Below are 13,372 nucleotides of genomic sequence, written 5' to 3' on the forward strand. Positions count from 1 at the left end.
CAACAACTTTTGTTACAGCAGGGTGACACTCATTCACTGTTTCCCCACTCATCATCTTCCCTGCTTTGCAGCAAGTGTGATGTGGTTTAGCTGGCAAGTCAAGCAGTCAGTAGCCTCAGAGCTAATGCTAGCTGTAGCAACAGCCTTGCAGTCAACATCTAAAGTGGAGGAATTTAGAGAATATGGTTATTGGTGGATATCGTAAATAAATTATTGGAATGTAATAATTTGAGGTATTTGTCTTTAATTTATCAATTCAGATTCATAATATACAGTTAAACATGTTTTTTTTTCAGTCTCAGATTCATCTCGGATTCTCCCATCCCCTTTAGGGCAGCTGTTGAAACCCAGGTGTGAGGACTCTTCAGCAAATCAGTCCTCTAATTAACAATCTAATTAGGAAGTCGCAGCGAAAACCCGTAAACTCAAAGGCCCTTTCTGGATAAGATTAGCCACCCCTGGTATAGTGCTTAGTGCATATAGCAATAACCCTGATTATGATGCCTAAACACTAGATGGCACTGTTCCACTTTAATACAGCAATGAGATAAAAAAAATGTAATAGACATTGTGCTAGAGGAAGCAGATAACAAATGGGAGACAGTAGAGGGCGCTGTTTTTGATTCATAAGATGGGTTCTACCTCTTACGGAAAAAGCCAGTTTTTTCAGTAGAGGCAGGTATAATCAGTTGTACAGCAGCAAGATTATAACCACTATCTAATTACCTGTAACTACAAACTGTCATGCCCGGCTCGTCCGCTCCTCGTGTGTGCCACGCCCCCTGCCTTCCCACGTGTATTTCCCTGATTGTACCCCGCTGTATCTGATTACTTTGATTAGTCTTGTCTGGTTTTAAGTCCTGGTCTTACCTGTTAGCGTTGTCCGTCATTGGTGTTTCCTAATGTTGGTAAGCGTGAGCTGTTTCCTGGTCCCTGTTTCCCCAGTAAACTCCCGTTTTGCCCCGTATTCGCCTGTCTGCCTGCTCATTGCTCCTTACACGCACGATCGCCGCGCTCGCTGCACCCCGATCGTGACAGAATGACGGACCACAAAAAGAAGAGGAAGCAGGGGAAGCAGAAGACCCCCGAGGAATCCATCCGTCTGGGGTCCTGCTCGCTCTCTGGCTCCAGTCTCCCTTTCAAGAGCGAGAGGGAGGAGCTCGTCCCTAGCCCAGTGTCGGAACCGCTTCATTTTGGAGCCCGTGTCCTGGCCCGACTCTGGGATAACGAGGACGAGACGCAGAGGCAAGTTCCGTTCCCGGACCTCGAGCCCTTGTCCCCCTGCCAGCCGCCACCTCTCGAGCGGTATACTTTCCGACCCGAGAGGCTGCAGAATTGGGGAGGACGGCGAGCGATTAGAGACCCAATCCCGCGTATGCTCCGCTTTTCACAGGGGGCAGGGATCGTCTCTCCCTCGCTGGACTTACCAGTCCCGCCAGTGGAGGCCAACGCCCCTAAGACGCTCCCCTCATCTCTGTCGGAAGGCAGAGAGTGGCTGGCACACAAGTTCTTCGCCCTCCAGGGCCTATATTGGAGGGTGTTGGACAGTTTCGCAACTCCTAGGGACTCAGAGGTGGAACAACTTCTGCGTCAGCTTCAGAGAGACTTCGAGGCTTTTAACCCCGCCTCTGAACCGGCGGCCCTCGAAGCCCTCGCGGAGGGTTTACAGAGGCTTCTCCAGCTCCGGAAGCCGGAGGATCCCGCACCGGAGCATCCGCCTCTGGCCCCGGAACCTGAACCGGAGCAGCCCCCTCTGCCCGCGGATCCTGCTTTGGAGCAAACGCCGTTACCGGCGGACTCCGCGCCAGGACCACCGCCTAAGCCGGCGGACCCCGCTTCCGGGCGACTGCCGCCGCCTGCACGGCTCGCGGCACCCGCCCCCCTGCACTCTGCGCTGCCGGGGCAGTCTCCACAACTGCCCGTGAGAACAGCGCAGCTTCCTCTGCGAGTGACGCCCGCATCGGTGCAGCTCGCGCGGCCGCCGCCGCCCGCGGATCCCGCTCCAGAGCGGCAGCCGCCGCCTGCGCAGCAGCCGCCTGCGCAACCAGCGCAGCCCCCACTACCTGCTGCTATTCCTGCTGCAGCTCCCGGGCAGGCGCCCCCACTGCAGCCGCCTGCTGCAGCTCCCGGGCAGGCGCCCCCACTGCAGCCACCTCCTGTTCCTGACCGTGCTCCAGTTCCTGCAGAGGCGCCCCCTCTGCAGCCGCCTGCTGCAGCTCCCGGGCAGGCGCCCCCTCTGCAGCCGCCTGCTGCAGCTCCCGGGCAGGCGCCCCCTCTGCAGCCGCCTGCTGCAGCTCCCGGGCCGGCGCCCCCACTGCAGCCACCTCCTGTTCCTGACCGCGCTCCAGTTCCTGCAGAGGCTCCCCCTCTGCAGCCGCCTGCTGCAGCTCCCGGGCAGGCGCCCCCTCTGCAGCCGCCTGCTGCAGCTCCCGGGCAGGCGCCCCCACTGCAGCCAGCTCCAGTTCCTGACCGCGTTCCAGTTCCTGACCGCGCACCAGTTCCTGCAGAGGCACCCCCTCTGCAGCCGCCTGCTGCAGCTCCCGGGCAGGCGCCCCCACTGCAGCCACCTGCTGCAGCTCCCGGGCAGGCGCCCCCACTGCAGCCAGCTCCAGTTCCTGACCGCGCCCCACTGCAGCCGCCTGCTGCAGCTCCTGTCCCTGACTGCGCTCCTGTCCCTGACCGCCCTGCTGCAGCCGCTCCTGAGGTGCCCCCGCTGCAGTCCCCTGCAGTTCCCGGGCGAGCGCCCCCACAGCAATTGCCTGCAGCCCCAGTTCCTGATCTCGCCCCAGTTCCTGATCTCGCCCCAGTTCCTGATCTCGCCCCAGTTCCTGATCTCGCCCCAGTTCCTGATCTCGCCCCAGCCGCTTCTGAGACGCTTCTGTCCCCGCCTGCTACAGCCGCTTCCAAGGCGCCCCCACTGCAGTCACCTGCAGTTCCAGGGCGAGTGCCCCCACGATGGCGGCTTGCAGCGCCTGGGCCGGCACCCCCTCTGCAGCGTCCTGCAGTTTCCGGGCTGATGCCCCGGCCGCCTGACCGTGTTCCTGTCCCGGCGCCCCCTCCGCCTGCAGCAGCTCCAGAGGCGCCCCCTCCGCCTGCAGCAGCTCCAGAGGCGCCCCCTCCGCCTGCAGCAGCTCCAGAGGCGCCCCCTCCGCCTGCAGCAGCTCCAGAGGCGCCCCCTCCGCCTGCAGCAGCTCCAGAGGCGCCCCCTCCGCCTGCAGCAGCTCCAGTCCCTGTCCTAGTCCCCGAGGTGGTCCCGGACAACTCCATCTTGGCTCCTCCCTCTTCGGAGGTGGAGGAGCTGGAATGGGACCCCTCGGGGACAGAACTTGTAACCCCTTGTCCCTCGCCCCGGCGACATCGACCCCGACCTAGGGTCGGCCTGTCTGTGTCCCGCAGGGGAAGGGGACACAGACGCAGGGCTGGGGTTCCGCCCGCCCTGCCCCCTGGCTCGCCCTCCCTCGCCTGCGCTCTGGCTCGGCTGGCGCCTACGGGTCCTGGCCCTCCGGGTCGGCTGTCGCCTGCGGGTCCCCCTCCGAGGCTTCGTCGCCCCGCCTCGCTCCCCTCTCCAGAGCCTGGTCGGTCGCCTGCGGGCTCCCCGACGGCGGCTCCTCGGTTGCCTGCGGGGCCTCTACCTCCGGCCCTCCCCCGGACGTCGCCGCCTGCTGCAGCTCCCCCCTCCTCCGGGCCTTCGCCGTGGGCCCCTCCAGCTCCCTCGTCCCCTTCCCCGGTGCTCCCTCCTGCTCCCTCCCTGGCCCCTCCGCGGGTCCCTCGCCCTGCCTCCTCGGCCCCTCCGAGGTCCCCTCCGGCTCCGGCCTCCCGGCCGCCTGCGGCCCCTCCGGCTGCCGCCCGTCGCCCGCTGGGTCTCCCTCGGGCTCCCCTTTGTTCCCCCTCCTTGTCTCCCTATGCCCCTGCCTTTGTCCCGCCTGTCTCTGTCCCTTCGTTTTCTGCTCGTCCCTTCGTTCCGCCCGTCTCTGCTCCTCGTATTCCTCCTGTCTTTGCTACCCGTCCTCCTCTGTGCCCTCTGTTCACTCCTGGCCCTTGTGTCCCGCCGGTTCCTTCTGTGTCCCCTCTCTTTCTCTGTCGGTCCGTGTTCCCCGTCCTCTGTCAGGTTTTGTCCCTGGTCCTGTCTTTGTGCCTGTTCTGTCTCTCTGTTTAATTCCCGGTCTCTTGTTCTTGGTTTTGGGTTTTGTTTTTTCTGGTCTTGGTCCCCTCGTCCCGTTCGTCGCCTCCTCCTGGGCGCGCCCGGTGAAGCGCGCCTTTGGGGGGGGGCTCTGTCATGCCCGGCTCGTCCGCTCCTCGTGTGTGCCACGCCCCCTGCCTTCCCACGTGTATTTCCCTGATTGTACCCCGCTGTATCTGATTACTTTGATTAGTCTTGTCTGGTTTTAAGTCCTGGTCTTACCTGTTAGCGTTGTCCGTCATTGGTGTTTCCTAATGTTGGTAAGCGTGAGCTGTTTCCTGGTCCCTGTTTCCCCAGTAAACTCCCGTTTTGCCCCGTATTCGCCTGTCTGCCTGCTCATTGCTCCTTACACGCACGATCGCCGCGCTCGCTGCACCCCGATCGTGACACAAACATGTTTATTTTAGCAATAATAATGACTAATGGTGTCTTCTGTAAGTATATTTTAAGTTTTCTGTCAAAACATTACATCATGCCATTTTTTCATAATTATATGTATAATTTGATTGCATGTGTAATTTCTCTTTGTTACAGTCAGAGTGGAAGCAGATGAAGTCAGTCAGCCTCCTTTGATTAATTCACCTGAGGGAGACAAAGCTGTACTGACATGCAGCCATGATATTACAGACTCCAGGTCTATGTACTGGTATGTACAGCATCCAAACAAGGCTCCTGATCTTCTCATTCAGGGATATGATAAGGCTGTTTCTAATAGAAGATTCTTAATGGACGTGAACAGAAAAGATTCTCTGACCAACCTCTCCATCAGTGACAGTAGGACAGAAGACACAGCTGTGTATTTCTGTGCTGTGAGGCCCACAGTGACACAGAGTGTGTCTCTGATGGTACAAAAACTCAGTTACAGTTTCTCTCAGAATCAGCAAACAGCAGGTGCACATCAAACATAATAATCAGTAGTGACTCACTGCATCAAAAAAACTATAATAAGAAACATTCATCTCTGAAATTCTAAATTAAAGGCTTGTTAAGATATTTCAGCAAGAGTCGGTGCCACCAAGACTCCTCTATAGCTCAGCTGGAGTTATAAATCAAAGTAAAATGATTAAATGAGTGTGTTCTGATAACAGATACTAAATATCCTCATTAGCTATATTATCATTAGAAGGCAGGGTAAGTTTACAGTGAGGATTCATCAACATTACCTACATTTTATCAGGATAATTTATGAATTAATAAAGGATTTTTTTAATAATCCACCCATTCATCCACCCACCTTACAGCCTTTTATCTAGAGCTGATTCATGCACAAAAAAAAAAGATTTTTTCAAATAACTTTTATAGAGAATAAAAACCATCATCAATGTTTTCCCAGTTCATTGCCGAAATGTAAATTGGGAAAGTACCATTGTCAAATAAGTCAAGTAGAGCTTTATGATCAGGTTCAAATTACACACTGGCTTTTTTTTTTGGGGGGGGGGGGGGGGGGGGCTATTTGACTTCTAAAGTTAAACGCAGAGACTAAACACACTAACCAGAATCTAGTATCTACATCTAGTATTGTATGCAACCTAACCAGTTCACACATTCAATGAAAGACTTAACCTGATGGTTATGTCATTTTATTATTATTATTATTATTATTATTATTATTATTATTATTATTATTATTTTACTTGCTTTTTTGAGTTGATATTATTATTGTTATTTTTTCTCTTCCCTTCTTGTCCCATCTCTCATTTCCAAAATTTGATTACACCTTGTTGCACATCTTTGACTCCTAAACAAAAAAAAAAGCAAAAGACAATTTAGATTTTTTTTTTATGTATTGATGTGGCTTTTGTGTGTTACTTCATTATTCAGTTCTTTTTTTCCAGAGAGTGCAGAGCTGCAGATACAGTGAACCAGACTACTGGAGATGTCATTCCGTCTGAAGGAGGATCAGTGACACTCGGCTGTAACTATGACATTAGCAGCTCAGTCATGAAACTTCTGGCACATGAACTATAACAACGACTCCCTAAGGTACATCCTGAGATGTGAAGAGTATGGAACTGCTCCAGTACTGCCCCAGAGTACGAGGAGAGAATTGATGCCAGTATGAACACGGGTATAAACACTGTACCTTTATAATGTGCAACTGTCAGACACTGCAGTGTATTACTAGGCTTTGAGACCCGCAAACCTGACTGCAGTGCACTATTATGGTTAAGTTAATGCATGTAAACAGCTGGATACAGTTCATGCTGTAACTAGTAGTTTCACTCTTGAAAGTAAATGTGTAAGTCATAATAAACTGGACCTCATCAGACCTGCAGTGTTGTGTATTTGATTGCAATTACAGCAATAACTGTATGTAAATATGATCTAGATTATGATCTTATATCAGGTCAAGGGTGGGGGGTTGGGGTGGTGTCTATCCCAGACAGCCAAGGGCAGGAGGCAGGGCTACACCCTAGACAGGATGTCAGTGCATTATGAGGCAGACAGAAAACATACAAACACTATGAGAAATTCAGAGATGTAGTGATCGCTACTGATGGCCAAATTAAGCTGAATGAAGTATTTGCTGTACATTCTGACCCCACTAGTTGGTGCCCTCATATAAAAAAGGGCTCAAACCATGAGCCAAAGCAAGACAAGAGCATCCTGTACTTAGTGATAGCAAAACGCGTGACAAAGGATGCAGGCACTGAGGAGACATGTAAACAAAAGGGATTTTTTTAAGCTATGAAAAGGAAAAAACAACACATAAAGAGAATCTCGAGGGGTGCAAACGGGGGAAGACAAAGAAGCACAAGCAACTTAAATGCAAGACTAACTAGGGAGCAAACAGGAGGCAGCTGGGAATGCTTAACGAAAGGTAAGACAAACGAGCCCCAGGCCAGGGAAGGAACAGGACGGACAGATCTACGAGGCGTGACCACATGAAGCTTCATGAACCATTTGTGGTATTTTCTATCCCCACTAGATGGCGCTGTTGTCTTACTTTGCCTAGAGCCCTTTGAACAGGGACCAGCTTGTAGTGGGGTCAGAAAATACAGCAAATACTTCATGAAGCTTCATTTTACCATCATTCAGAGATTCCTGTTTTCAAAACTGCACATCTATGAAAATTCCTGAAAGAAATAGAGTGGAGATCTAATATTTACACCCACATATCAGAGGGCAGTAATAAAATCCACAGGATTGACGGTACTGTGCATCCAATGGATGATAAAACCACTATTTTAAAATTGTTTACATTCTAGCTGAATATATACGGATTTTAAAGCATTATGTTTATAATTACTACTACAAATCAATGATTGTGACATGCCTAGTATTTTGAAAGCCATTTTACTCCACCACCTTACAAAACCTACCAAGATATTACATTGAGTAACATCCAATTCACCAAGACAAAGGTTGGGTGTACAGTGTAGTGTCGCAGTTCCCTAGCCCTGGTCCATGGACCAGAACCGGTCTGTGGCCAGTATCCCACCAGGCCGGCGGAATGATGGGTGTTTTGTGAATGGGTTGGTTAATTTCCAAAACTTAATTATATATTTTTAGTTTTTAATGACCCCTCATATTTGAGAAAATTGTTCATAACTGAAAAAATATATATAAAGGTTAAACTTATGCAGACATTGCGACTTAGGCATATGTATTGCAGGGAGGTGGGTGAGGGAGATCTGGGGGACAGGGGGGTTGCTGGCTGTACATTTTTTTTGACTGAGGGGGGGTGGATAATGGTACCATTTACTGAGGTTGTGAACATATTTCTTGTGCACATCATCTGTGGGTGTCAGAGAGCTGCTGTACATTTATGGTACCGTAACTTCAGGGGCAGGTAAGATGTCTGCTTATGAAACTGCCAATGAGTATTAAAACATTTAGTTTAAAAATTAAAATAGTGGGAAATGTTGCTGGCAGGGTGTGCAGTTATTTCCTGGCTCAGATTCTAGATGTATAGTAATAGTTACAGATAATTCATGTTCTTGGTGAATCAACAAGGCTGATGTAAGATCATTATTTATTACTGGGGGGAGGGGAGGGGTGGGGGATATAACAGCAGTAGCTGCCACTTTTCTTATTCAAAAACCCTTTGATACACTCAAAAGTCTCAGCAAAGGGTAGATGCATAAGGTTATGCATAAAAGATGGATGCTTAAGGTTATGAGGCCAGATTGCTGATGGTTTCAGTACTTAAAGAGATTTAGAGATACTCATCTGTGTGTGTGGAGTAATACAGCAGCAGTATTATCTACTCTTTAATTAAATAGGGAAATAGGGGAACAGAGTCCATCTCTTGGTTTCTGTTCCCATTACTTGACTTCACTGCATACAGCATTTAAACCAGTACAACATTCAGAAGACACTGGAGTAACAAAGACAGGAAAAAGACAAAAAAATACTTCTTAGAAAGAAGTATATGACTGATGGTGTTACTGACATCATCTAAAGCTTTCATTTTGTTCAGCTTGTTTGGCGTTCACCACCTGTAATGACATGGAGATGATGTTCTGGAAAAGTGAGGCTGCAGTCTCACGTTTTGCCTGTTGGGGGCAACATTGCAGCAAAAACATGCATATTTCCTGTTACATCTCTGTCATATAAGCAGCTCCTTACAACCTGATGAGGCATATTAGGGCGCAGAGACTGTGAACAGCAACCAGAATTTTTTTTTACTAATTTATAGTGCAAATACATCTGTGTTTTTAGTTTAACAACCCAATTATGGAACATGCATTGAGAATTTTTCTCATTTTTTCAGCATTTATCGGTAATTCATCATTTCCATGAGTTTTTGATGCTGTCTTTAGATTCCTGTTGTGTTACCTAATTCTTCCACTCTCATTTCCACAGAGTGTAGGGCGGCAGACAAAGTGAATCAGACTGCTGGAGATGTCTTTGCATCTGAAGGAGGATCAGTGATAATTAACTGTAACTACGAAACTAGCACTACCAATCCTTACTACTTCTTCTGGTACATCCAATATCCCAATCAGGCTCCGAAGTACATGCTGAGGAGAGGAAGTCATGATAAAGGTGCTAGTGCTGAAGAGTACAAGGAGAGATTTGATGCCAATCTGGACACAACTGCAAAGTCTGTACCTTTAACAGTGCAGAATGTGCAGCTGTCAGACTCTGCTGTGTATTACTGTGCTCTGAGGCCCACAGTGAGAATAACCTTCTCACACCCTCTACAAAAACACCTGTGAGATAACAGAGTGAAAGGTTCACGCTCAGGTTTAAATAAGTTATAATTCTTGCAAATAATACAATTGTCAAATATTATTTATTTTAATGCTCAGATAATAGCATAGTTGCATGTAAATGCATATTCATAATTAAAAAAAACTAATTGTGGAAATGTGTATGATACTACTGTATGCATCATTTAGATATTTAGTTTGTTTTTCTATGAAAAAATTGGCATGAAATGCATTAAAAAAAACACTTAGCGTGATTTTACTAGGGGACATTCATATGAATCACAATAAATATGAAGTATTGGCTTTATTTTTAATATAATTACTATGGGGTCATAGGTGACAGACACTCCAATGAATGTACAAAAAGGCTTATAGGAAATTATAATTGTGTTTTTTTTCTTTTTGCTACTGTTTAAACCTTATACATCATTGACCCACATGTCATATTTCCAGTAGATGTGGGTTTCATCCATGGTACAGCAGCAGGATTGTAACGGCAGTAAAATTGCCAGTACCTAAAAAAGGTGTTTTTGTGGTTCCATCAGTCAGTGAAAGTAAACCGATCAGGAAGCTGCAGTAAATGCAGTCTGTGGTGTTCCTGATGATAAATACCCAATAAAGTTAATATGCATAAAGGTAAATGTTAGTCAATCACGTTTTGCCTGTGGGGGGCAACATTGCAGCAAAAACATGCATATTTCCTGTTACACCTCTGTCATATAAGCAGCTCCTTACAACCTGATGAGGCATTTTAGGGCACAGAGACTGTAGACAACAACCAGAAAATCTCTTTAACTAATTTATAGTGCACATAAATCTGTGTTTTAGTTTAACAACCCAATTATGGAACATGCATTGCGAATTTTTCTAATTTTTTCAGCATTTATCGGTAATTCATCATTTCCATGAGTTTTTGATGTTATCTTTAAATTCCTGGTATGTTACCTAATTCTTCCACTCTCATTTCCACAGAGTGCAGGGCTGCAGATAGAGTGAATCAGACTGCTGGAGATGTCTTAGCGTCTGAAGGAGGATCAGTGATAATTAACTGTAACTATGAAACTGACACATCCCGCAGCTACTACCTCTTCTGGTACATCCAATATCCCAATGAGGCTCCGACGTACATGCTGAGAAGAGGGAATTATGAGAAAGGTGATATTGCTGAAGAGTATGAGGAGAGATTTGATGCCAATCTGGACACAACTGCAAAGTCTGTACCTTTAACAGTGCAGAATGTGCAGCTGTCAGACTCTGCTGTGTATTACTGTGCTCTGAGGCCCACAGTGAGAATAACCTTCTCACACCCTCTACAAAAACACCTGTGAGATAACAGAGTGAAAGGTTCACGCTCAGGTTTAAATAAGTTATAATTCTTGCAAATAATAAAACAAAATTATAAAATGTTATTAATTTTAATGCTCAGATAATAGTATAGTTGCATATTTATTTTAAAAAGCTAATTTTGGAAATGCTTATGATGCTACTGTATGCATCATTTTTTATTTCTATGTTTTCAAATGAAAATATTCTGATGATCTCTTTGAACACGAAATAAATGTGTCATATGTGTGTTTAAGCAAAAGTGGTGGATAAGCAGCATTTGTCTGATGGTACAGAAATGCTGTTACAGCTTCTCTGAAAATTTACATCCAACAAGAACCCACTTACACTGGATCAACAGACATTTCTTACAGTTAAAGTTATGTGACCTAACCCCTCCCACATCACAGCATAAATATACCCACAGAATACCTGAGGCTGTATATTTGGGTTAAAGTCATCTATCCTTCAGGTGTGACAATGTTATCGTCACATGACCAGATGCAGCTTCTTGTATCAGTGCTGCTAACCATGACATTCTGTAAGTATGTGAAACCTCATGGTCAGTATTGGATGGTAGTTTCATTGTCAGTGTTCCTTTGTTCATCAGTAATCACTGATAAATCATTCCGTCTTAGCCACTTTGCTAAACAGAGATTCTCCTTAGTTTCTGATATGTCATCAGGAAGAGCCCCTTTATCCATTTTAAATGTCCATCTAGGAGACAGTGCTGTCTATTACTGTGCCCTGAGAACCACAGTGATATATTAATGCTAGAGCTCATACAAAAACCTGCTTCAACTGCTTATACACAATTTACTTCAATGGGCATGTTATGTAGGTATTTCTGGGCTTGATTTCTGCCTGTCTGACTAAAGTGAAGATCATTTACTTTTCAGGGAAGATAAGTTAGACCCAGTGAGGCTACATTGCTGATAGTATTTACATGAATAGTGTAAGGCCTGGAACACACAGGCTGCTGGTTTGGGTCCACTAGCTAGCAACAGCATTTATATTTTTGCTGATACCTCTGAGCAGGTATATGGTTCTGTAGCATACCTGCGCAGGGCAGGAGTGACTAGAAAGGTGGATACTTCCGTCTTAGCCATGAGATCCAGACTTGCACCTAAACGACAGTCAATCCCTGGCAGGAGCCCAGTTAGCACCAGTACTGAGGAAAGAATTTAGTGTAGAGATCCATGATGTCTGCTACTAAGCAGACCCTGCGACTATTCAAATCTGGATTTAGTCTAAATCTTAGTTAAAAGTATTTATTGGGATTAGGGTCATGGACAAACAGGAACTGAAATATTGTCAGTCATGGCAATATTTAGGTACCAAAAGTAACACAGCTGATCACATCACCTGGGGATTGACGATCTCTCAGATACCTGGGATCAGTAGGTGATGCCACGGTGCTGAATCTATACAGATGCCTTGGTCACACTGGCCCCCAGGACCCACGGTGTTCCAGGTGGATGCCTCTGAGGAGCATAAGAAGGTCACTTTCAGTGGGTTAGCATCAGTAAGGTCGACCAGTGAGGTTCCAGCAGATGTTGGTCTTTACCAATCCTTTACCAACCTAGAGAAATCAGCTGCTTGCCAGTCTGATAGGGCATGCTGCATCGGCTCCGGCCTTTATTATTAAGAGCAGCCAACCTGCACCTCCTCAGACATGTGAAGATCGACAGTCTCCACTTGTATACTTGTCTTGAAGCAGTAGGGTAGCATCACTCTCTGCCAGACTGGGAGACCATGTGTCAGGATGTCAGGTCATGTTGGGGTTGACTCCCCCCTCGCCAACTATTTCAGTTTGTTCGCATGGGTGTTCAAGTGGAATGGTGCCAGTGAGAAGTCTGTGTGTTCTCTGTGTTTGAGTTTCAATTTATGTTGCTGCACAAGGGCAATAAACTGCTCTTTAATACATTCACCTGCATGTTCGTCTCCAAGTATAAATCAGCATCTACAATATCCACAGTCTTTTCCTCTTTTTACAAAAAGGTTGTCGACTCTGTTTAACTGAAGCATTTATGAACAAATTCTCCGGATTGAGCGGATTCTTACTTTCATAATTATGCCTCATGCTATGCGATTCAGTTCAAGTCTCTTTTTTATTGCTTTAATTGAGTTTTTCATGTTTTACGACCGTACATACACAGGAAAAAAATATTACCTAATATCTCCCATAAATTCCTCAAAATCCCCCTTAAATGTTTCCTCCTCTGAAATTTCTTGGAATTTGCATCCTAATTCGTAAGATACACCAAACATTACGCTGTTAAATTATGAGATTGATTCTCCATGTCAAACAAAATCCGCAAAAGAAGTGTTATATTCATAGTTTTACATATCAGGCTCACATCTAACACTGCAGGGAGACTGTAAAGTTTATTCAGATACTCTGAGGTTCAGACACAGTCTATGTATTTGAGCCAGATGTTTTTGTATCTCTTCATCCATCTAAGCATGGACTTAGAATGATATCATCAGTATCCCAGCTCAGCCCCAGAATTCCTTATGCTCATCATTGAGTCTCCTGAGACTGTATAGAACACCAAGCCTGAAATGGCTGCTAAAGCTGAAACATGAAGAAGTGCACAGATCCTCTGCGGAAGTAACAGACTCTCCGGCGTACAGTAATCCTCTATGCCAGGCAGCACAGTGCACGAGGCAGGGTTGGGCCGCATGCCAGTCCATCACAGGGCACACA

The 13,372-nt window shown here is 47.0% G+C and overlaps 1 gene segment (V, D, J or C); it reads left to right on the forward strand.

Moving 5' to 3' along the window:
* The first annotated feature begins 10,096 nt into the window (after positions 1–10,096).
* Positions 10,097–10,667, forward strand: LOC125717132 (T cell receptor alpha variable 9-1-like). The segment is given in 2 exon segments: positions 10,097–10,228; positions 10,312–10,667. Coding segments are annotated over 2 exon segments (402 nt in total).
* Positions 10,668–13,372: the final 2,705 nt, after the last annotated feature.

Source organism: Brienomyrus brachyistius, chromosome 21 (assembly GCF_023856365.1).
Source record: "Brienomyrus brachyistius isolate T26 chromosome 21, BBRACH_0.4, whole genome shotgun sequence".
Classification (NCBI taxonomy): domain Eukaryota; kingdom Metazoa; phylum Chordata; class Actinopteri; order Osteoglossiformes; family Mormyridae; genus Brienomyrus; species Brienomyrus brachyistius.